Source organism: Lycium ferocissimum, chromosome 8 (assembly GCF_029784015.1).
Source record: "Lycium ferocissimum isolate CSIRO_LF1 chromosome 8, AGI_CSIRO_Lferr_CH_V1, whole genome shotgun sequence".
Lineage (NCBI taxonomy): Eukaryota > Viridiplantae > Streptophyta > Magnoliopsida > Solanales > Solanaceae > Lycium > Lycium ferocissimum.
The window spans coordinates 31,625,451-31,650,511 of NC_081349.1; the positions used below are offsets into that span (position 1 = coordinate 31,625,451).

Sequence of the window (25,061 nt, forward strand, 5' to 3'; positions counted from 1 at the left end):
TACAAGCATTACCAATTAATTGTGGTTATGGTTTAGTTTGAAAGGGATTTTTTAGTTTTGTTATATATTTATATGCCACTAGAACAATAACATAAACCACCAAATATTGCATTGATATTAGTTTAAATGGAACCACACGACTAATGAAGATTCATATGAATGAAGTGCTTCTAAAAGTTTATTCCTGGTCCCTTAATTTACATCACACTGTTTGGCTGTTCTTTAACTGACTGACTGCATTTCTAAATTCTAACCACTCCTCAACTACAATATGCCAAACTAACTCCCACTCGCCACTTCCTCATGGGCCTCCGTCCACGGTGGTCTTCTGGCCCGTTTTACCCTCGGCTCTCATTTTAAGCCACTCGACGACATCTCCGATCACTTTGTCCACATTCTCCGCCAACGAGGTGGTGCCACATCCCGAGAGTAAGGATTGGCGATATAGCTCCTCCGGACACTTAAGGATTGGCGATATAGCTCCTCCGGACACGCTGATCGTCTCAAAAGATTTGTAATCTCATATCTGCATCGAATTCAAGATGCAAAGGTGCTGACTGAAGGTGTAAAAAGGAATGAAGTAAACCTAAAGCTACAAGGAAATTATCTCGAAAGACCAACAATCTCTCTAAAGTCATGCAAACAGAGCGCCAAATATGGCAAAATGGAAAAAGAAATCATACATACAAGCATTACTAGGAAGTTGTGGTTATGGACTAATGGAAAGTAGACTTTTAGTTTTGCTAAATATTTATATGCCAGTAAAAGGATTAAAAATCTTAGTTTAAATAACCTAAAATCATCAAGTATTGCATTGATAAAAGTTTAAATAGAGCCACATAAATAATGCAGATACATATAAATGAACTGCTTCTACAAATTTATTTCTGGCACTTTTAAGTTACATCACACTGTTTGTTTGTTCTTTAACTAACTTACTGCATTTCTAACCACTCCTTAACTACAATATTCCCAACCAACTCCGACTTGCCACTTCCTCACGCGCCTCCATCCACGGTGGTCTTCTGACCGGTTTTACCCTCAGCTCTCGTTTTAAGCCACTCGACGACATCTCCAAACACTTTCTCCACATTCTCCTCCGGTTCACCAACAAGCTGGTGCCACATCCCAGGATATATTTTCAACGTCTTATCCTTACTCGTCGATCGTTGATATAGCTCCTCTGCGCACGCAGGATCACAGATGATGTCATCGCTACCGTGTACTATCAGAAAAGGCACCTTCACTTCTGCGAATCTCCCCTGTAACTCCCTGCATACTCTCATCAACTCACGCGCCGTCGCTGCGCGTGGTTTCATAACTGGCCTCTTTGGACTTGCTACTGCCAGCTTCCTCTTCCACTCCTCCTTCGTGAATTACCAGAAAAGAACCAAAAATTAAATAAAAGCCACAAAAGAGAAATGCTCAAATGGTAAATTGAAAATTCGGGGGTAGAGCTAGAAGCTCGGTCACGTCGGTTAGCTTTTGCTCAAATAGTATATTCGTGTTTAAAAATTAACTACATCTTGACCACAAAAGTTAGTATTCATTTTTTTCTGAAATAATTTTTCACTTTATTTGAAAATTAGTGTTTGGTAATGAAAATTCCACATCCAACTTGAAGTTGTATTTCAAATTTTTGGAAAACAACTTATAACCTGTTCTTCAACTCATATTTCACTTTTAAAGTTGTATTTCAAAAAAGTACATTCAAGCATGAATATTATTCCTAATATTCTTTACACAAGGTATAACCAACGCAACTCCATCTTCAGTTCCAATTCCATAAATTCCAAAAAAGGAGGCAGCCCGGTGCAGAACTCTATAAATTTCAAATAAAGTGAAAATATTTGAAATCTATGGTCAAACACCTACTATGTATATTGATGTTTAGACAATAATTGGAAAAATTCAGGACGGAGCAAGAAGCTTGGATATGGATAAGACAACTTTGGCTCAAACAGTGTAATTTGCATTTAGAAATTTATTAAATATGTCTAAATACCAGTATAATTTAGAACTCAATTATTAATATTTGAAATAATCGTTCTAAAATTCAGAACTCATAAAGTTAAAATTCTGGCTATGCTTCGATCTGAAATCACATTTATCACATACCTTGAATGCAACCATAGGCAACGAGCCGCGAGTGGGAACCACGGGCCAAGTGGGAATCAAAACTGCTGCAATATCAAGTAGATATTCCAAAGGCCACGGCGGTTTAAACTTATTGCTGATCCCACACATAGCTCCATTTAAAACAACACCGTCAAACGGCCTGTGTGGAGCAGAATCGCCCTCCCGGAGAGTTATAAGTAGCGCGATTGCACCGCCAAGCGACTCCGCGTAGAGAAACGACGGCAACGATGGCGGAGCGTGGTGATCCCTAAAGGAATCGAAGAAGTTAATACAGTCACCAAACAAGTTAATAAGTCATCACCAACGAGATTTAAATCAGGTATACAAACAATAACATACCCAGTGAAATCCCACTAAGCGGGGTCTACAGAGGCTAAAGTGTACACAGACCTTACCTCTAGGGCTGTTCACAGTTTTGGTTAAAACCAAAACCAAACCGAATAAAAAAACCGACATTTGGTTTGGTTTGGTTTGGTTTGGTTTTAAATTTGAAAAACCGATAATATTTGGTTTGGTTATGGTTATAGTAAAAAATAACCGAATAAATATCGAACCAAACCGATAATTATATACATAAAATTTATAATTATTTATATGTATAATATTAACTTTTCATAAATAATTAAAGATATTTTATACCTTTTAATTATTAATTTAATTTTGGTCTACTTATTTTTAAGGCCCACGTCTTAAAAGAATATGTCCAAGTTCAACAATCCAAGCCCAACTCTAATAAGTCAGAAGATAAGGGTAAAAAGTAAAAATCCTACTATCTCTTTTCATTTTACATCACACGTATGTCTTCCCTCAATATGCAAGAAAGTTCGCCCCCGGGCCGTGAGGAAAAAAGAGTTTCATAAGAAATTTGAAGAATGTAGAGAGAGAATATTTGAATTGTCACGGCTAATATAAATTGAAAAAAACCGAACCAAACCGACAATAAACAAACCGGTGGTTATTATTTTACTTGGTTTGGTTATGGTTTTAGACATTTAAAAACCGACTAAATTGGTTTGGTTATGGTTTTAACCAATAACCGACCCAAACCGAACCATGAACACCCCTACTTACCTCTACCTTGGAAGGTAGAGAGGCTGTTACAAAGTACTATGAAAAAAGAAATGACGAAGCGAATAAGCCATGGCAAAATGATACTTAAGGGACTATTTTGAACCTGCTATAAAAATAAGGGACCATTTTTGTCATTTTCTCCTCAAATGCTAGATTGAAATCAGAAGCAACTTATCTCATACCTGAAGGAATCAAAGAAGCTAATACAATCATCAACAACAAGATTCAAATCAGGTATATGAGCAATTAACCCATCAGAATAACCATGTCCTTGATGATCAATCGCACATACAACAAATCCATGTTTCGCTATATGAACTGCGGTAAGTTGAACGAACCAACTCGATTCTCCAGTGAATCCGTGCACTACGCAAACTACACCAGTAATTTTCACAGGTGGAAGTGGGGACCACCATTGAGTGAATAGTTTTAAGCCACGTGGATTTGTAATGAACTCGGAGTTATGAGTTACTGAGTGATGAGAGTAAAACTCGGTTTGACTCAGTGAGCCAAATGGACTCAACTCGTTTGCTTCAGAAACTGGATGTTTCATTTTTCACGGTGTTGTTGCTATAATGCGCCGGGGAATAGGTTATGTATATTGCTAAAATAGGGGACATGGAAAGAAGAAGATAACAAAAAAGATAGAGAAAAATAGTGTGTTTCGTCATTTATTGGATTTTCTTTATTAAAAATAATAATATTAGTGACAGTTGAAAGTTGGAATTAAAATAATATGGGTAGGGGTTGCCCGTCTAATCCGCCAAAGTTTGGATGGGTTAATGATCCATCGGATTATTAATGGGTAAATTGACACTTCTGCCCCAATTTTTTGCTAGTTTTAAGATTTTTGCTTTCTAATGTAAATAACTTTTTTGCGAGGTTTAAATTTATATTTTCGCATTATAATAGTTTCCGCATCATTAAAGAACTTATGCCACATAAGTTCAATTGATAAGGGCAAAAACTAAAGGCCAGCCCGCTTGCAGGACAAAAGTGCAATTTTTTCATTATTAACTTAATTTATTTTGCTCGTCCAGTACAACTTCATCTAAAAATATAGTTGATATATAGACCAAATTGACTCATGTCACATATTTTTGTTTGATATGCTATGTACAACTATATTAAATAAAGAAATAAAAAATTGGATAGTTTAACAAATTATAAGAAAACAAATAAAATAATTAAAATTTATTAAGAGTTGTGGTTAGACTATGAACCTACCCATTGTATAGTTCATTTTGATCAAGCTAATAACATTTAAACACATTAATGATCGATACATTTATTAGTCTAATCAGTTATGAGCTGCTCAAATTCGGTCCAACCCGCCTATTTAACACTTTTATACGTAACAATATGGTAGAAGCAAGAAGGGAAGAGGAAATGAACCAGTGACAATTATTAATGGGAAGTTCCTATTCAGTAGTATTGCATTATAAATTTTGGTAGTTAAATTGGAACTAGATTGACGGCTACAAAAGTGCAGTGGACCTATGTGTCTGGTTTATTTATTATACTTAATCATGGGGTATTAAGATTTTATTGGCCTAACTAATTTTGATTCGGGTTATGTAGAATTCATGAAGAAATAAGCGTTTTCTACTAAAAATTTCTCCTGTCCATTCTGAAAATTCATATATGAGATATCTGACTAATGATGAATGGACCCTATTTATCTAACTAACACCCCTAATGGCTAAAAACAAAAGAAAAAAAACAAGAGTTTGATAGCATGTCTGTTAGCTCATAACAGAATGCACACTTAAGAAAATGGCCACTAAGCCCAGCATAGGAGTAACAATGTAACATGATGATCCCACCCTTTTAGGGGTGGCAAAAATTCACTCATAAAAAGCATGATCCGCCTAATCCGTTTTAGTTTCTTAACTCTTTTTGATCTTTTAATTTGGTTCAACTAAAAGTTTAATTGATACGTAGCTTCAACTGATCCATGAGAAATATTTTAAATTTTTTTTCTTTGTTTGATATGTTATGTAAAGCCATAATAAAGAAAAAAAAAATATTAGGTAAACATACAAATTATAAAAAAATAAACAAGGAAACAAAAATTTTGAAAAGTTGGGCGGGTTGGACTATTTTGTTTTACTCATTTTGACTCAGTCCATTTCATCCAAGTAACTCTTGGACGGGTTAGATTATAACCATTTATTTTGTCCGATTCAGTAACTTTAATTGGGGGTTGGGGGTTGACCGACTCATTTATTAACACAACTCATTTTGACCTGCCCAAATTCAGCTCGACCTGTCTACTTGGCACATCTAACCCACTACAAAAGTAAAATGAATTGCTTGCAAAAGATACAATTTTGAGCTGAGAAATGCAATTAAAACCAAAACATAAATCAACATTATTTCCACACACTAAACTTCACAATCACAACTACTCAATTTGAGGAGTTGTCACATATTATAATATATTATATGTTACGCCATTTTTGACATTACAACCAAAAGCTTTATCTCCACCTGCACCCCCTCAATATTAGTTGGTAGATTGCTGCAATAATTGTTCTTGTGAAAGGTCCTCCTGGAAATATCCCAAGTAAACGGAAAAAAAAAAAAAAATTAATCCCAGCACGATGTAATATTTATGTGTATAAAAATACTAGTTAACATATTTACGTAATATACTTTTTTGGCAGCAACTTTGATCAACTGACCACCCCTTGGCATACGTATCTATGCCTCTGCGGTAGCTCGTTAGAGGCGGATTTACTTAATAACCTATGGGTTCATGTGAACCTAGTAACTTTTGTCCAGATCTTGTATAGTTGTATATGTATCAAAGAGTTCATTAACCAACAAGGGGTTGTGGAGGAGTGCTAAGTTCTCTTCCATCCTTAACCAGACTCTCAGGTTCGAGGAGTATAAATCCGTCCTCCAATGTGGGACTTTCCGACACGAATCCAAATTTAGTTGAGCCCCAATGTAGATACCAGACACCATGTGGAGAACAAAAAAACAAAAACAAAAAACAAAAAAGTAACTCAGTTGTTATTGTATATATATTAACTTGAGGTTGTTGTACGGACTCACAAACCATGAAGGGGGGAAGGAGTCCAGATCATGTATATGTATTAAAGAGTCCACTAAATATCTATAGCTATTTGACAATTAGATCAATTAATATTATATTGTATATTATCTTTAACCTATTGGAAAAACTCATAAACTTCAAATTCGATTCCGTCTTTAAAACTCATAATGTGACCTTGGGGGGGGGGGGGGGCTCTTACAAGATCCTTCCATGCTATGTGTTTATTGTAGATGACAGCAGCTCCAACATTTCTAGCGGGGTTGATCCCTGTGCCAGTGATTGAGATTGTGGCCAAGTGAACCAAGAACACTGCAAATCCAATTGGAAGAGGTGCCAACACCTACAATTCAAGAAAATAACATATACATTTTTACATCATTATTTAATGTACAAAGTGTAAGAATCTTGATGATGTTAGCAATGTACATAAACATTGAATGTGGATTATATTTTTAGAAATGTTTTGCTAACACGAAATTGCTTTGTCCATATTGGTACACTTTCTTTCAAATGTCATTATTTGAAACAATAAAAATTGGGAATATGCTAAAGATGACAAGATAAGTCTAATTATCTTAAGGGAGAAGTTGTCATAAAATAATTGCAAGCTTTCAAAATCAAAATAGATCGTGCTAAAAACAGAAGTAAATGTAAGCAAAAGCTCTATATAGGTTATTTTACTAATCAGATCCAAGACAGCTCTTCAAATTACTTTTTCGAAAGCACTTCTCACAAAAAAAAAAAAAAAAAAAAGATTTTTTTAAAGATATACCCGCAGATTATAGAAGTTTGACCAAACCGGCTATCGTCTACTTAGGAACTTAGATTAGAGAACCTCCCATTTTAGATAATTCCTATAATTTGTCTACATTTTAAGTAAAACAAATCCAAGTAAAGCTAAATACATATGTGAGAAGTTAACAATATCAAAAAAAAAAAAAAAAAAAAAAAGATGATAAGATTAACCAAATTTGTTCAAACAGGCATAGGCCAACAAAGCGGCTTTATCGTAGTAGCGCAATTGAGGTTATTTTAAGGACTAAACTTTAAAAAGCACATATTTTTACGCGGTATTTAATACTAGTATGTAATAACAAGTTCATTACCAATTTTAGTAGATTATCAGCTTATCATATCGAGTTACTTATAATAACGCTATGACTAATTAATCCGATTGTACAAATATATATTACACATCCATCAATATGTAGAAGTTCAAGTCAAACGATACTACAGTATTACTCATAGGGACATGAGAGTCTCTGGCGTTCCTTTTAGAATATGTGGCCGATAGAACCGTGTAGACGAGAACAAAAGTTCCGATCATCTCCGCCGACCACGCGATGCCCTTACTGTAAGCCAGGGGAGATCAAGTTAACACCACCACCATAGAGTTCGTAGTTAGATTTATAAATGGCTTTTACTAGAGCAACACAACAAATGGCTCCCCAATATTGAACTATAATGTACAAAAATCCTTAAGGATATTTTCCTAGAAAGGAATAGCCCAAAGATCACTGCTGGATTAATGTGATCACCTACAATAACCCCAAAAGTAAAATATCAGAAAATAGGTAAAAAGAACTTATATATGTCAGGTGTTTATATCGAGTCAATAGATATACTTATGACATGTGTTTGTATATAGACTTTTGGCACGTACGCGTAGTTAATATGCATTATTACCTCACTGAATTACTTAACTATAATAAATTTACATGAATTGGTGGGGGCCAGTATTAAATGAAAATTTTCTGGAGTTTTACATGTGGAATTTGAAATTGTATAATAGTGACTATTTTTCAATTACAAGCTAAAAAGTGGCTACTTAACGCTATTACTACTTTATTGCCTTTATCCATTTTGTTGACACGTTCAAATTTAACTCAACATGCTCATTTGCCACCCTTATCAAAATAGAAAATAAATAATAGGGAGAAAACTCACCAGAAACGCCAGCAGTGCAATAAACAAGAACTTTTTTTTGCGCGGATTGCCCTTCATTTGGGGTGGTCTTTAAGTTTTACCCCTCGCCTAACACTCCGAGGTTGTGGGTTCGAACCCCAGCCAAAAAAAAAAAAAAAAAAAAAAATCGCAAGGCAGAAATTTGGATTCTACCTTGGAAAGGAGAATTTGCATGAAAGGCAGAATTTGCACGTAAAATTGTAAATTAAAAAGACAAAATTTAAAGACCACCATTTTGAGGGATAAAAACTAAAGACCACCCCCAGCGAAGGCCAATCCTGCAAATTGCCCAAACAAGAATGAAGACCATGCCACCAAAGGCCCAAGCAATTCCAAGAAGCCCAACTCCACTACATGGATCATCTATCTTTGCTCTTTCACTCACATTTCCAATTATGGTCGACACTCCAATGTAAAGCAGCAAAAGAGTTGCTACAAACTCTGCAATCAAGGCCCAATACAAGGACCGCTTTTTCAACTCCGCCACACCGATGAATGGCGCTGGCGGTGGCTCGTGGTAGTCCCCCACCGGAGATGAACTTTTGTTCGGCCTTGCACTACTTCCTCTGCCATCTTTTGTTATAAATGCTAAGAGTGAGTTTGGCTGTATAAAGTTTGTATACATAGTGGCAAGAATCAAGGTTATATAATTATAGGACTTGAAAAATACACAGACAAGGTTTCATTAATATTGGTTATTGGATAAGAGTGATGAGGTTGTTGATTTGGTCTTTCACTTCACTTTCATTCGGTACGAGCGAGAAATTAAATACGAGAGATTAAAAGTGACGAAATTATTTGTAAAACGCGACTCGTCAACTTTGTTCATTTATTATCGGCCATTGATTCACTCAATTTAACTCATCAAAATGTTGGGATGCTTTGAATTACATATGTAAGTTGTAACCCAAAATGACCCATGGTAACAAATTATTTTGTTTGATATATCACATATAGCCATAATAAGGAAAAAATAAATTATTAGTGTCACACAATTTGCTTTATTACTCATTGTTTAGCCGATTGACCTAGTTCATCTCAACCTTTAATCGGTTTAAATGACCCACCCATTTATGAACTCAACCAACTGAATCCCCTTGTTGCTAAACTAAAGTTTTATCCATTTCAAGGATATTCAATGACTTATATATAAGGAAAAAATCATTTTTTTATTTTATTTAAATAATGTAATTTTCTGGCGGCTCTTGTCCCATTTTCTGTATTCGCCTTTAGATAATCTTAACAGAAACATGACATGAAATACAGAGAAGCAGCATTCAGATGGACAAACATGAAGTTAATATAAACCTACCAATGCGAGAGCCTAACTTCCACCCATAGGTCTAAAGTTTGACTTGCATTAATGTATGTCTAAATACATTATAAAAGCACATGTCTAAAAGCTTTCTACCTAGTTCGTCGAAGTCTATGGGCTAAACTGTTTTTTAGTCCAAACACTAAACAGAAAGTCCAATAAATGTATGGGAGAAAGGCCCAAAGGCAAGTCAAAAACTTATTGTCCTTCATATGGACTTGCATTTTTTTTGTGCGGAATGGCCTCTGTTCTTTAATTTTTGTTCCTCAAATTGGTGGTCTTTAATTTTGTCCTTTGCTAAAAATTCCTTGGTTCCGGGTTTGAACCCCTGCTTAGTCAAATTTAAAAAAATTCGCAATGTAGAGTTTGGATTTGTAAGGTAGAGTTTTGCCTCAAACTCTCGAGGAGCGAAGTTTTGCCTTAAACTACACGATCGGGCGGCGTTTGAGGCAAACACGCCTTAAGGCAAAGTTTGAAACTGCACGATCGGCGAAGTTTGACTGTAAACTCTCCCTGATCATACAGAGTTTGAGGCAAATCAAACTCTGCGTTAAGGTAGAGTTTTGCCTTTAGGCATGGGTAAGGCCTAACTTTTTCCCGAATAGGCCTAATTATGCTATGAAACTCTGCCTTAGGATTTTTTATTTAGTTATTGAGCCGAGGTTTGAACCCAGGACCTCGGGGTATTAGGAGAAGGGAAAAAAATTAAAGACAACCAATTTGAGGGGAGAAAATTAAAGACCAGTGCCTTTGAAGGGCAATCGTGCAAATGACCCATAATTTTGCCCTTCAAATAGCTAGTCTTTAATTTTTGCTCTACTTCTCATTTAATGAAAATTTGTGGGCCAAAGTATGGTCTACGAAATCAGAGATTCTGTATTTTGCAAGGCAAGGTTTCATAGAAAATATGCCTATTCGGGTAAAGTTATATAAAAACTATGCTTTATCCGGCATAATTCTGTAGAAATTAAGTTATCCTTCTAGTCTTCAACCTAATTCTCGACCTCCATATAGAAATGTACACTTTCAATCCCTATGAATGTTCACAAAATTTTAAAATTATTAACTGTTCCGCTATTTAATTATCTATGTATTATATTAAACTTGTCATGTTACTCCATATTTGATGATAATATAGTTCTAAATATAATCCAAATGCCACATACTTCCTACATAAAATGACCAAAACATACTTTTTAAGTAATTAAAAGTTAAACGCACTTAGTTAAGTATCATAAGTTTAATCCCTTCAATTACTAGAAATGTGCACTATTAATCCATTCAATTACTTGAAATGCACATATTTAATACCTATGAAAATTTACAAATATTTAAATTATTAACCTTCATGTACCTCTATATTTGACAATAATATAGTTTAATAGTAGTCCAACTATAAATCAAGTATAACACACTTCTTACGTAAAATGACCAAAACATACTTTCCAAGTAATTAAGGTTAAACTCAATTAGTTAGATATCATAAGAACGCAATTCTTATTCACCTTTGGATGTTTACACCAAATCCATACATTGTATCATGGTTAAGTGATTTAATGAAGGAATATATGATTAGTTAATCATGGTTAAATGATAGCTGTATATATTTGAAAAAAACGTCATACATCCATTGATTTGGTGTAAATAGCCTGTGGGGGTAAGTTTTTACATAAAGTTTTACAACAATAATTGAGAGATCAAAAGTGTTACTCCCTCCGTCCCAATTTAAGTGTCTTATATTTGACTAGACACAAAGTTTAAGAAATAAATAAAGACTTTTGAATCTTGTGGTCTTAAGTTAAAGTTGTGTGGAGTAAGCAAAACGTCATTTGAATCTTGTGATCTTAAACTTGTCATATATGATATCTGAATTAAAAAAAATATATTAAAAATAGCAAGAGACACTCTTTTTGGGACAAATTAAAAAAAAAAATAAGACACTTAAATTGAGACAAAAAAATGTTACCCAAAATAAATTTTATATTTTTTGTGCAACCTCTTTATTAAAAAAAATAAAAAATAAAAAATAAAAAGACACTCCACTCTCACCCCACTACCCCCATTTTCTTCTCCCCACGCTCCTCTTTCTATCACCCTTTTCCACATTGTAAAGAAACAATTTTTTTTTTCTCTTTCATTGCAAGAGAAAAATCCATTCTTTTTATTTTATTTTAATCAAAATCTGATTTAAGAGGTCGATATTTTCATTGCCACACCAATTGGGTATCTCTGATTCAAGGTATTCAAATGCAATATACAATCTTGATTTGATATTCCAATGTGCAAAATTCATTTTTTCTGTATTTGATTTCTATATTGTGTATAATAATATTGAAAATGAAAACCCATTATTCATTTAATCTCAAATTGTTCATTTCTTGTGTCAAAATTTGTTCTTGGTTATGTTGTTATGCAGATTAATGGTGTATACATTGGTTGATTTCTGTATATTGTGTATAATAATCTTGAAAACTGAAACCCCATTATTCTTTTTAATCTCAAATTGTTCATTTCTTGTATCAAAATTTGTTCTTGTTTATGATGTTATGCAGATTAATGGGGTATACAGTGGTTGATTTCTGTATATTGTGTATAATAATCTTGAAAAATGAAACCCCATTATCCTTTTTAATCACAAATTGTTCATTTCTTGTATCAAAATTTGTTCTTGTTTATGTTGGTATGCAGATTAATGGTGTATACATTTGTTGATTTATGTATATTGTGTATTGAACCCCTTTATGTTTTTTATCTTAATTGTTCATCTTGTTGGTCTGTAATGTAGTTTCTCTGTTTAGATTGTTGTTCTTGTTTATGTGGGTATGCAGATTAGGGGTGTCGAATGGGTGGGTTGGGCTAGATTTGGGCGGGTCAATGAGTTGGGCTAAGGGCTAAAAACGGGTCATAACCCAACCCACACAATTCTTATTAAGTTTTAATTTCCTTGTTTGTTCTTTTATAATTTTTTTCTTTTTTGACCTGCTTTGTTTTTGAGCAGAGGGTCTATCGGAAACAACCTCTCTACCTCCCAAGGTGGGGGTAAGGTCTGCGTACACTAACCCAACTTGTGGGATTACACTGGGTATGTTGTTGTTGTTGATTCTTTTATATTTTTTGAAGTACCTAATAAAACTATGGTTACATGTATAACATATCAAATGAAAAATATGTCTTTTTGAAAATATTCTGACAAGGTTTCTATGAGTCAATTTAGGCTACATGTCAGCCCAATTTTGAGATGGGCTGAAATGTGTTAGGCTAAAATGAGTTGAGCTAATAAATGGGTGGGTCAATGACCAACAAAACTTGAATTGGTTGGGCGGATCATGTTTTCATGGGCTAATTTTGTCACCGCCAATGCAGATTAATGGTGTTTGCATTGCTTGGTATCTATATTGTGTATAATCTTGAAACCCCATTTACTTTTTAGATCAAAATTTCTCATTAATTGTGTCTCTAATGCAGGTTTTTTGGCTACATTATTTATTTAGGTAGCTAATGGTTTCTGGGTCTGCAGATTAATGGTATGGATTTCTAGATATATGCATAAAGTTTGAACTTTTGGCAAGCTTTACAAGAGAAAATGACAAAAATGGTCCCTTATGTTTGAGGGCAGGTTCAAAATAGTCCCTTAAGTAAGTTCTTAACATTTTTGGTCCGTTAAGTTAGCCAAAAATTAACACTTTTAGTCTCCGTAAAACATTTATAAACTCTGTTTGTAGATTTGACGGAAACAATGGAAAAAGAAATTAACTATAAACATCAACAAGTCTCGTCAATTCCTAAAAACATGCAACATAAGAAACTACACTTAACATTAAGAAGATATAAAAAATTACCGAAAATTGCACCTCAAAAAGTTGCACTAGACTCTAGAAATAAATTAAAAATAGCCGAAACTACATAAATTGTACCTCTGAATGTGAGTACCTGGTAATTTCCTTTTTTCTCTTGATTAAAAAAATAAAAATAAAAAAAATCCTTTTTTCTCATAGGTTCCATCAAAACTAACGGACAGAGTTCGGTAAATATTTGACGGAGACTAAAAGTGTTAACTTTTGGCGAACGTAAAAGACTAAAACAGTTAAATGCATACTTAAGGGGCTATTTTGAACCTACCCTCAAACATAAGGGACCATTTTTGTCATTTGCTCAGCTTTACAACACAGGTCTCGAGCTGGGGTTTGGATTTTTGAACAATTGTTGTTTGATGAATCTTCTGATTGCTGGATCATTTGGGTGTATACAGATTCATGGTGCCTGCATTTCTTGATATATGCACAAACGCCGGAACATTTGGCAAGATTTTGGAATAATTGTTGCTTGGCAAGTACTTGATTGCTGGACCCTTTGGGTGAGTCATAATACAGTCAGACCTCTCTATAACTACCATCCTCTATCACAACCAAGTTTTTTGGAACTGATTTTCATGCTATGTTATATTATATGTTATGTATAACAACATTTCACTATAGTGGCCATAAAATATTGGAACAAACGACACCGTTATAGAGAGGTTTAACTGTAACAATAACATGCAAAGGTATGGTGACAACTACATGGAAAAAGTTTGTTTACCCTTGTTGGAAGCCATCATTAGATAATGAAGGTGAAAATAGCAGCAGTAGAGGAGGAGACCCAGGCGGCTGTGTTGATGGATTGTGGTGGTACAAAGATTCGGGGCACCATGTTAATGGGGAGTTCTCGATGGCTGTAATTCAAGCGAATAATATATTGGAGGATCAGAGCCAGCTTGAATCGGGGTCAATGAGTTTGGTTGAAACAGGTCCTCAGGGCACCTTTGTGGGAATATATGATGGCCATGCAGGTGCGGAAGCTGCCCGGTTTATAAATGGACGCCTTTTTGAGAACGTCAAGAGTATGTTTTTTTCTTTTTTCCTTTTTTTCCTATGCTTTGCTTCAAATATCAACTATATCTGTGGCATTTCATTTGTGTCTTACGTATATCTGCTTCACAAGCATGACTTATCTACTTTATTCGGGCACTTCGGCTAATTCCACGGGGTACTTGCTACCTCCCACTAACACAGGTATTGGGTAACTATGTCCACCACGGCTTGGACATATGTGAAGAAATCACCTAGTATTTTTGCCCCGCTGGGATTTGAACCTGAAACCTCATGGTTCTCAACCCATTTCATTGACCACTCCTCCTGTTTGTATTAGATCATTTTGTTAAATGTGCTATTGAGGTGTGGTTAGACACTAAAGCTAGAGTGTCGTAGGTCCCACTTAGGCTGTGGTTCGTGCAGACACCAAGGTGCTAATGCACGTTCCTTAGATGCTAGGCGCTCTTTCTCGGAAAGGGCGGTACAAGAAGATACATGTACACACACCCTTTAATCAATAAAGCACGTTCTTTGTTTGCACCATGCACTAAAAGTTCCAGTAGACCTTGGCATTTTTCTTGGGCTTTTCGCCTTGGTTTACAGTTCACACTGTGTTGAACTCCCTTTTTTTTTTTTTGGATAACTTTAGTTCTTCTGATCATATATGACGAATGATTAGGTCAAATGCTCTCATATGTTACCATTCTGGTATATAATGCCCTTACTGAAAGGATAACTTTTAGAAGCAGGATTCTGGATTCTAATTACGCAAAAATAAAAAAAGATATAACTAAAATTACAGATCATAGTTTTTTTTTTCTAAAAAAAATAGTATTACTCTTCATATTTCATCCAGCTTTCTAGTAATTTCTGATGCGTTCAAGGCTATGCTTGATTTTGGACATGCGACACCTGTTTTTTGTTGGGAGTTATTCCCTTTTAGGAAATGTTTAAATGTTCTTTGCAAGTTGTAACAGAGAACTAACACGAGCTCCGTATCCTAGCCATATTTTTTTTTTTCCTTTGTTAATCACCTGAAAGAAAAGCTAGAGACAGGAATTATATTTTTCTGGATAAGTAAGATTGTGATGGGAAATATTGAGATTATGATTAGAGATGAAGCAACTGACATGAGGTTCAACAGAAATAATCTTTTAATTTCCTCATCCAGGGATTGCAAATTACTGAATTTGAGCCTTATTTTTTTTTGTTTTCCAGTACTGTTATATGTGGATGACACACTGTTGTTGTGTGGGGCTGACAAGTTGCAGTTTTTATTTAAGTTTAGTACTCCTTTCTTTTGAAGCGACTATCTGTTGTTTTCTTGTGCTTCGATTATCGTATGCATTTGTGGTAGTTACAACTACTTTTTTTTCATATAGCTTTATCATGCTTTTTATATTATTTTGCCCTGACTTTTTATACTGCTTTGAATTGCTTGTCATTATGCCGAGGGTCTACCGGAAACAGCCTCTCTGCCTCTCGAGGTAGGGGTAAGGTCTGCGTACGCTCTAGCCTCCCCAGACCCCACTGAGTGGGATTCAAGTGGGTGTGTTGTTGTTGTACTCCTTGTTTTTGAAGCAGTTTCTGGTCTAAAGATTAACATGGGCGAAAACAGGATTTTTTCTCGTAGTGCCAGTAAATGTATCATGGATTTAGCAAGCATTATGGGTTGTAAAATTGATGTTTTTCTGCACCCAAGGGTGTGGCTAGTGGTCAATGAAGTGGGCTGAGAACCATGAGGCCTCAGGTTCAGATCCGAGTAGAGACAAAAACACTAGGTGATTTCTTCCTATCTGTCCTAGCCTTAGCCTTGGTGGACAAAGTTTCCTGGTAGGTACCTGTTGCTGGTGGGAGGTGGCAGGTATCTGGTGGAATCAGTCGAGGTGCTTGCAAGCTGGTCCGGACACGATGGTTATAAAAAAAGTTGCCACTGTTTATCTGGGGCTTCCTCTAAGGGGCCAAATATAATAATCAGGAGGTGTGGCTAGGTGTGATTGATAAATGTGTTAGGAAGCTGTCAATGTCAATCTTACATTGATTAGAGACAAAAACTCATGGTATTAGGATCAGCAATGTAGACCTTACAGGTTCCATGTCCATGATATATCCATACAACTTAGTGTCATCACGAAGGTGACATCTTGTAATTCAAATCATGATAAGTCGCTTGGGTTTAAAGTCCCAACACCCATTTGCTAATGGACAAATACCTACAATCATAAAAGAGATCAAATCATATTGGTTGTACTAGACCCCAACTCTGGTAATAAATCTCATCACTAAAAACTAGCAGAACAACCAATTAAAATTTCTACTTGTAAAAAAAAAAAAAAAAAAAAAAAAAAAAAAAAAAAAAAAAAAAAAAAAAAGAAGATAATAGATCTCATCACTCATGTATTATGTTATAGAAAAGTTGGTTAATGCCATCTGCTTATTCCATAAAATAGCATTGGATCAGCCTCATTTTCTGCTTGCTCACTCCCTTCTCAGAACAAAGAAAACAATTGGGTAAAGAAAGCTTTGGCGATTCTCTCTCACCCTTTGAAATGTTAACATACTCTTTGTGACGCAGAATTCACCTCAGAGGATCAAGTAATGTCAGCCGATGTTATAAGCAAGGCATATTTGGCAACAGAAGAGGAGTTTCTCTCTCTAGTGAGAAAGCAATGGCAAACTAGACCCCAAATTGCTTCAGTTGGATCATGCTGCTTAGTGGGTATTATATGCAGTGGGATATTATACATCGCAAACGCTGGAGATTCTCGTGCGGTGTTAGGAAAACGGGAGAGGGCTCTCAAAGAGGTTAAAGCAGTTCAATTATCTTCTGAACACAACGCGAGTTTGGAATCCGTCCGTGAAGAATTGCATTCTCTGCATCCTGATGATCCACATGTAGTAGTTTTAAAGCACAAGGTTTGGCGCGTGAAGGGAATTATACAGGTACTTTACTTCCATGTTATCATAATCAGTTAATCACTGTGCGGCTCATTACACTTATTTATTGGATGTTCTGACTGATTGCCGTTTCCACCAATAGGTCAAAACGGAAATTTGTATAAATAAAAGTATTTCAGATTTTTGGTCTTTCCTATCCTACCTCTGACCTTCATTTCGCTGCCCATCATTATGTCTGACTCTCTTGAAAGAAGCATGAATAGAATACTCTCCTCCTTACGCTAAGCTTCAGTGAGGAAGACAATAATGCTTCAAAGAACTTTTGCCACATTCCTAAGCTGTCTGAAGCAGATGACATCAACTCGATATCGTGATGCTGAAATCTCAATGCACTTTTGCAGGTTTCAAGATCAATCGGTGATGCATATTTGAAGAGAGCGGAGTTTAACAAAGAGCCTTTGCTCCCTAAGTTTCGATTTCCTGGAACCTTCCAGAAGCCTATTCTCCTTGCCGAGCCATCAATATTTGTACAGAAGCTCCTTCCAGAAGACCAGTTTCTCATATTTGCGTCAGACGGCTTATGGGAGCATCTAAGCAACCAAGAGGCTGTGGACATTGTCAGCAGTTGTGAACACCATGTAAGATTGTTCTCATTTTTTTTTCTTTTTTTTTTTTTTTTAATAATGAAAGAATTTCCTCTTTTGTTAATATCTTCTATTCTTTTTCTTGTTATCATATCATTCTCATTTGTTGGTGTGTGTCTGTGTGTGTATGAGTGAGAGAGAGAGAGAGAGAGAGAGAGAGAGAGAGAGAGAGAGAGAGAGAGAGAGAGGTGGCAGTAAGATTTCTCTAGTATAAATCTTTCTTAATAGATCTTCTCCTGTACGGATCTAGTAGCTCAGTTCGTTGACTACCTGAACTTTCACCTTGTTAGTGAGGGTTGGAATGCCCACGTTGTAATCCCCTCCCCATTTCCCCTTCCCCTACCCCCTATATAATTAAAAAAAAAAAAATAAAAAAAAATTAAAAGATCTCCTGTTCCTCAATCTTTGGAGAATACGGCGTTTTAGTATCTGTTAGTTCTCTGTTTGCCAGCAAGCAGTGTGGTTTTTTAGTAAATCTGTTTAGTGTGTGCTTGAGATATTTACTCGTGTTTATATTTTAATTTTGAAAACTTGGGACGAGACGAGAAATACATAGAACTAATAGATTAGTGTACAAGTTTAACAAGCCATTTCCCTGATTAAACCTTTGATTGATGTCATTTAAAGATGACTTGAATTAGTTGAGGTGCGCACAAGCTGGCTTGGATACCACGGTTGTAAAAGAAAAAGTCTTAGATTGCAGGAAAGGGAAAAGAAACAAAGACTAGACAAAAGAAAGATACAAGAGGAGAGGAAAGGGGAGGGACATCACTTTCTTTTGGTTTTACCAAAAGAGAAGGAAGTACTAGGCATTATTTGACATTAATACCTACGATTACAAAAGAGACCTTGAGATTATGAATTAAATATGTGTATTCTTATCTACTTATCAAAGAATAATACATATTACACTTGTCAAAGAACAATACATATTACAGTTACGTATCAAAGAATAATACAATTTTAGAAATTTTAGAGGTGTAAAGTATTATTTGGAATTTTTTTTTCTTTCCTTTTTGTGGTTTTGTTCTCGATTCGATGGGCATCCAATTTCCACATGTATGCTTGTACTTGTGTATTGTGTTTCACTAGACATCAACACTAAGTTGATTATTTGCATATAAGTTTTCTTTTCTACATGACCCGTCTGCTTCAAGAAACAGCAATTGACAATTTACCGACTGTTGGAACTTTTGCTCATGGGGAGCACATGATAAAAAGATCTATGAAGTTATTGTGTCAGCTGTTTTCTCTACTGAACTCAGTGGCGAAGCCAGTTATTTTAATGGGTTCTGGCCCCTGCACATATTAAGTGAATTTTTATAACACAAATACAGGGTTTGAGCCAAAGCTACTGTTCCGTCGAAGTCGTAGCCTCCATTGTGGCTCCGCGCCTGAGTGAAACTAATATTTACAAATTTGTGCAGGGCATTGCTAGAAAACTTGTAAAAGCTGCTCTTCAGGAAGCAGCAAAGAAACGAGAAATGAGATATGCGGACCTGAAAAGGATAGATAGAGGAGTGAGGCGGCATTTTCATGACGATATTACGGTCATAGTTTTGTTTCTTGATTCTCATTTGATTAGTCGAAGCTCCTTCCGTGCGCCAGTGGTTTCGATAAAAGGAGGCGGAGGAAGTCCCCGAGATGCCAATACCTAGAATAAGTTACCTATAACCTACCTACGTTTAATCCCTCGAGTTTATTAATGAAAAGTTTTCTTAAAACAGAAAGTGAAACAGAGAGAGAGAAAAAAATATGTATAAATGGTAAGTTGATGATTATGCCATGAACATTGCTTGGGGCAAATTCTGTCAAAAATTTCCACATATTGGCATATGAAACTTTGAAAGTTAAGGGCAAAACTGAAAGCTGATTTAGTTTCTGAAGTGATGTTAAAGACTCCCATATTTGAGTGTTCACAATTACTTTTCTTGAATTCAATTGTTTTTCTGTCAACTTCCATTTAATCCAATTAAATTTCTTTTTGCTGTGTTATAGATGTTTGTAGTAATTTGACTCACAAATTTTGTTTTGCTTTTTACATACATACAAAATTGTGCAGGGTAAAGTTAAATCCATTTAAGTTGTATTTACTGATAGTGTCAAAAGCAAATCGACGCTATTAACGTAGTTTAATAGGTTACAGTAACGTAGTTATCATTTCTTCCACGCTAGTAATTCATTTTGCTATCGATGTGAACTCACATTTAAATCTTGATCTCCTAGAATTTTCACCCACTCCAATGATTGAATTGTATTTGTTACTCTCTCTGTCTCAATTTATATGACACGCTTTTCTTTTTAGTCAGTCCCAAAAGAATGACACATTTCCTTATTTGGCAACAATTTAACTTTAAACTTTATCTTTTACGCTTAACGAGATGATTTATAACCACACAAATATTCCTAGCTTGTTTTATACTGTAAGATTGAAAAATCTTCCTTGATATCTTAAACTCCATGTCCAATCAAACTACTCAACTAAGTCAGCAACAACTGAGCGATCACCACTTCCTTGAATCCAACTTGCACAAAAAATATAGTCCTCAACTTTGCTATTTAAAGAAGATATACCTCTCGTTAAAAAGTGGTGTATGTATATCCCTGTCGTTACAAAATAGTGCAAATATGCCCTTTTTGCTGACAAATTTTTTTGTCAAAATCATTTAGCCTTTTTTAAATTAAATATATGCCACGTGGCTTTTAAAAAAAAGTATACCCATATTTTTTAAGTAAGACATATTTTTCTAAAGCCACATGGTAATTTTTTTTTTCTAGTGGGTTGGGTCTGGTTGGTTTTAAAAAATGGGTCGACTTATTTTTCTAAAGTCACGGAGATATTTTTTTAAACGAACCAGACCGGACACACTAGAAAAAAAATTATCATGCGGCTTTAGAAAAATATGTTTACCCAAAAGCCACGCGACATTTTTTTAATTAAAAAACTAAGCTAAATGACTTCTTTTTTTTTTTTAAAAATTTCCGCCAGTGAAAAAGGTATATTTGCACCATTCGTGTAACGGCAGAGGTATATTTACACCATTTAGTAACGACAGGGGTATATATAAACCACTTTTTTAACGAGGGTATATCTGCTCTAAATCGCAAAGTTGAGGGGTATATTTACTCCTTTTCCCTTATATAAATGCTCATTAGAAATAATGAGAGATGACACAACATATTAATTAGAATAGCCTACATCATGAGTTCCGCAAAATTCAGTAATTTTGATTCATTCCTTGTATATGTGTTAAGAAATTTACTAAATATATATAAAGCTTTAATTCAGAATTCAGGTACTAACAGTTGAGATCCCGTCTCTGCTCGTGTTCATTAATCCCTCTATCTCTTTTCTTAATATTGATTTATCACGAGTTCAGTAGAAGGCAGAATTCAGAGTAGTGAACACAACGAAAGAGGCGCAACCGATGAGACAGACAGTAGCGGCGAGGCCAACTGAATGTGCTAAAGTAGCATACGTACCAGTTACAAAGGCAATTACTACTGCTAATATCGCTCCACGCTGCAAATTATTCGCCCCCATAAAAAGCGGACGTATAATTTTTAACTTCTTTGTAGCTGCTGTATTGTCTCCAATGGAGAAGTAGCTGAATACAGCACCAGCGGAGCATGTAAAGGCAATGGCATTCGAAACAGCAAATGCACGGAACGCTGTTTTCCTTACCAAAATCGCCATTCCTTTATTAGGGCCGGGATCGCTCTCAACACCTCCCGGCATTGTGAAACCGGCTGCGAAGGTCACCGTCACTAGTAAAGCGGCCACAACTAGATGTATTTGAGTTGCCGTCATAATATCTTGCAATTTGCCTATTTTATCTCTCTTAGCTTTGTTCTCCCTCTGTTGTGTATTTGTGCCCCTTGACTCCATTTCATCCTCCGGCTCCTGCATGTTCTCCCCTCTTATCTCGAAGCTGCGTCCTCCCAGTCGAAGGCGAAGCCTCCGCTTGAATGATCGTTTCTCCTATTTTGGAAGAACATGTAATTTCAGTAGCTATATACCCTCTACTTCTATCAAATATGAGTATCAAACGTGATATTTTAGATGATTAGAGTATTCAATAAATTTGAAGATTCACATTTCAGAATAAACAGATTTTGAAAGCTTGGCCAAACAGGCTATAAGTAACAATTACGTACTATTTGTGTTGTCTCTGTGCCAGACTCTGATCTGTCAAGTGGAGTCTGATCTTTTTTGTTAAATAACATCTTTGCATGGGGATATCCTCTTAGAGACAAAAGTAAACTAGTAGAGGCACTAAGCAAATGGAGAGGAGTGTTGCCATCATTATCCGCCTCGTCAATAAAGTTGTGAAACTCTTTAGAATTCCGTATGAAATTGATTACTCTTATTTTATTGTTCGACATGGCAACATGAAGAACATTTTGGCCACTGCTGTTAAGCATTTCCCAGCAATCTGGACAATGATTTAATAGCTCATTTATCATGTTCGCATAATCGTTACTGGCTGCAATGTGAATTGTTGTCGTCCAGTCATTTCCACTGCCTGCTTGAATGTAGGCTAATGATTTCTTCCACCTCAGCATTTCACGAACTACTAATTTCAATCCTCGTTTAACAGCATAATGCAGTGGATTCCAATCCCATTGGTCTGATTCCTCGCATAACGATTTATTCCATTGCCATAGTGATGTCGCACAATCTGGATGTGTCAAATATTAGTAAAAAAAGAAAGGAAGAAAGAAGGTAGCTTGGTGCACGAAGCATCCCCGGGTGTAATGTAAGCAGCCTACCCTAACGCAAGCATCAATAGCTGATTTGACGGCTTGAACCGTGACCTATAGGTAATTCTATAGAATCTAACTTATATATACCCACAATATAGAGAATTTTTACACCGTCAAGTCATTCCATAAAAAGTGAGATTTATAATCTTGAAATAAGACAAGTTACCTACTACGACAAGTAAAGGTCACCTGATAGTGAAAAAATTCTTAATATTGTCAGTTTATATAAGTTAAACTCAATTCTATATAACAAGCATTGATAGTGACCTTGAATAAGAAGTTAAATAACATGCTATAGCAAGTTACTTCACAACTGTAAAAAATTTTCAAGTGTATATAACTTAAAAGTATTTGATATACACTTCAAGAGTCAAGTATACACTATTAATTCAATTTAATCGGCTATAGGAGGTTATTACTCTATTTTTCCGGTTACCTTATCAGGCTTGCTGTGATTATTGTAAGTCAACTAAACTTGTTTGTGTAAAGAATCTACACACTTACACACACAACTTAACTTAAAAGCCGAAATAATTACCACTGTGTTTCTGGATCATTGCCGCATGCAAAGCCGTTCGACCACATGGACCGCCATATGTTGGTTTGATGGAGGATCTCAAGATTTCCAACAAACAGTCAACAAAACCAGACTCTGCCGCCAGATATAGGGGTGTCTCCCCTGCTTTGTTTGCTGGAAATTCGAATTCAGGATCTTCTTTCACCAAGAGTCTGACAGTGTCTACCCATCCACTCCTCACTGCCTTGTGCAGAGCTGTATCTCCATCGTCATCTGTCATCCTCATGAGCGTCTCCTTATTCCCCTCTCCAGCTGCGCGAAGTAGCACCCGGGCTACTTCACTGTGCCCTTTATTAGCTGCTAAGTGAAGTGCAGTTTCATTTTTCTTGTTCTTACAGCATAACAACGCGGAAGTAATCTCAAGGACTTGTCCCACGAAACCTGATTGGCCATACAGCGCTGCGACGTGGAGGACAGTGTTGCCCTTTGGAGTGACCTGGTACCCATTTTCTTCATCCCTTTGCAGTTGATCAGCAAGTATAAAATCAGCATCTACGATAATTCCTTCCGCCGCAGCATTATATAAGGTTGGATCCATCTCTTTTGATCTCCAAAGTCTTCCGATGTAATAATATGATTTTGTGAGTAGTCTTCCGATGTAATAATATGATGTTGTGAGTCCTTTGCATTCTCCGGGTGAAACATCATATAGAAATTAGGATTCTTGACGTAGTCTTTGCTGAGTCTTTGTTTTAGAATAAACTAGTGCACGTGAATTTACAGAATAAATTTTCATCTCTGATATCCAAAGAGCCATCAAGTAGGTCAATTTTCTTGCACTCATTTAACAAATTTTATATGATTTTTCTATTGTACGTATAATATTCTAACATATATTTTCTTTTCATCAGGGAGTTTAGCTTTAGTGCATTGATAATTTTTCTCTTCTTTTATTTATGTAATATTGGATTGAGATGAACTTAAAAAGAGTTACATGAATTGCGGAAATTCATATAGTCGATCACAATTTGTTTGTAGGCACAATTATTATTGTTGTTCATTTTCCAAAACAAACAAAAAAGTAAAATCTCTTTTATTTTCTCCAATTCCCATTTTATATGTAGAAAAACAAAGATAAAGGTAACTGATCAAAGAGAATCAAGGTATCATTGAGCTATTTTTAAAAAAAGTACTGTATCTAATAAAACTTTAGAAAAATATAAAAAAATGAGAGCGGGAAGGATGAATAGGCATTCACCATATTCACATAATGAGTGATAACGTTTCTTTCAACTCCCTCCATGACAGTGGCCTACAAAAAAGAAACTTGAGGGAAAAAAAGCATAATATTGGTATATTGTTGATTGTGTCCCAAAGAGCTTCTAGGAAAATATCACAGATAACATAACTTCTTACTCCCTGCTAAATTCAACAATTACTAATAGGCATTCACTATATTCACATAATGAGTTATAACATTTCTTTCAACTCCCTCCATGACAGTTGCCTACAAAAGAGAAACTTGAGGGAAAAGAAGGCATAATATTGGTATATATATTCTTGTGCCCCAAAGAACTCATAGAAAAATATCACTGATAACATAAGTTCTTACTACTTGCTACAATCAACAATTTAAGCATCAATTTAAGTGAAAAAAATTACTGCTAAATAGGGTGTTGTTAATTGAAAATAAACTAAAAAACAAAGAAATAGAAAAATAACTATTTCACAATCAAACGCATGACGATCAATTAAATTCAGATTTTGATAAGCATTATTGTTACCAAGAATCATCTTAAATGTTGTACAACATAAAAGAAATTGTCACGAC

At 35.4% G+C, this 25,061-nt stretch overlaps 3 protein-coding genes and 1 pseudogene across 5 annotated transcripts; 1 reads left to right on the forward strand and 3 right to left on the reverse strand.

The window, feature by feature from the left end:
* Positions 1-832: 832 nt before the first annotated feature.
* On the reverse strand, positions 833-3,796 carry LOC132068031 (caffeoylshikimate esterase-like). Its single transcript, XM_059461492.1, has 3 exons — positions 3,393-3,796; positions 2,119-2,386; positions 833-1,367 (listed from the first exon to the last, which is right to left on the reverse strand). Exons 1-3 carry the CDS (start codon positions 3,761-3,763, stop codon positions 999-1,001), a joined length of 1,008 nt encoding a protein of 335 aa, XP_059317475.1. The 5' UTR covers positions 3,764-3,796; the 3' UTR covers positions 833-998.
* A 1,873-nt stretch (positions 3,797-5,669) lies between these two features.
* On the reverse strand, positions 5,670-8,812 carry LOC132068033 (aquaporin PIP-type-like; annotated as a pseudogene).
* Positions 8,813-11,601: 2,789 nt separating this feature from the next.
* On the forward strand, positions 11,602-19,836 carry LOC132068032 (probable protein phosphatase 2C 38). Of its 3 annotated transcripts, XM_059461493.1 has the most exons (6): positions 11,602-11,793; positions 13,020-13,078; positions 13,804-14,433; positions 16,980-17,347; positions 17,704-17,940; positions 19,374-19,836. In XM_059461493.1, the coding sequence occupies exons 3-6, from the start codon at positions 14,100-14,102 to the stop codon at positions 19,602-19,604; spliced, it is 1,170 nt and encodes a 389-aa protein (XP_059317476.1). In that variant the 5' UTR covers positions 11,602-11,793; positions 13,020-13,078; positions 13,804-14,099; the 3' UTR covers positions 19,605-19,836. The 3 variants fall into 3 exon arrangements, with proteins under 3 accessions (XP_059317476.1, XP_059317477.1, XP_059317478.1); XM_059461494.1 differs by lacking the exons at positions 11,602-11,793; positions 13,020-13,078 and adding an exon at positions 12,227-12,249; XM_059461495.1 differs by lacking the exons at positions 11,602-11,793; positions 13,020-13,078 and adding an exon at positions 12,366-12,389.
* Positions 19,837-21,139: 1,303 nt separating this feature from the next.
* Positions 21,140-23,916, reverse strand: LOC132068035 (protein ACCELERATED CELL DEATH 6-like). The gene is made up of 3 exons (XM_059461496.1): positions 23,252-23,916; positions 22,105-22,628; positions 21,140-21,928 (listed from the first exon to the last, which is right to left on the reverse strand). Exons 1-3 carry the CDS (start codon positions 23,826-23,828, stop codon positions 21,323-21,325), a joined length of 1,707 nt encoding a protein of 568 aa, XP_059317479.1. The 5' UTR covers positions 23,829-23,916; the 3' UTR covers positions 21,140-21,322.
* Between the last annotated feature and the right edge of the window lie 1,145 nt (positions 23,917-25,061).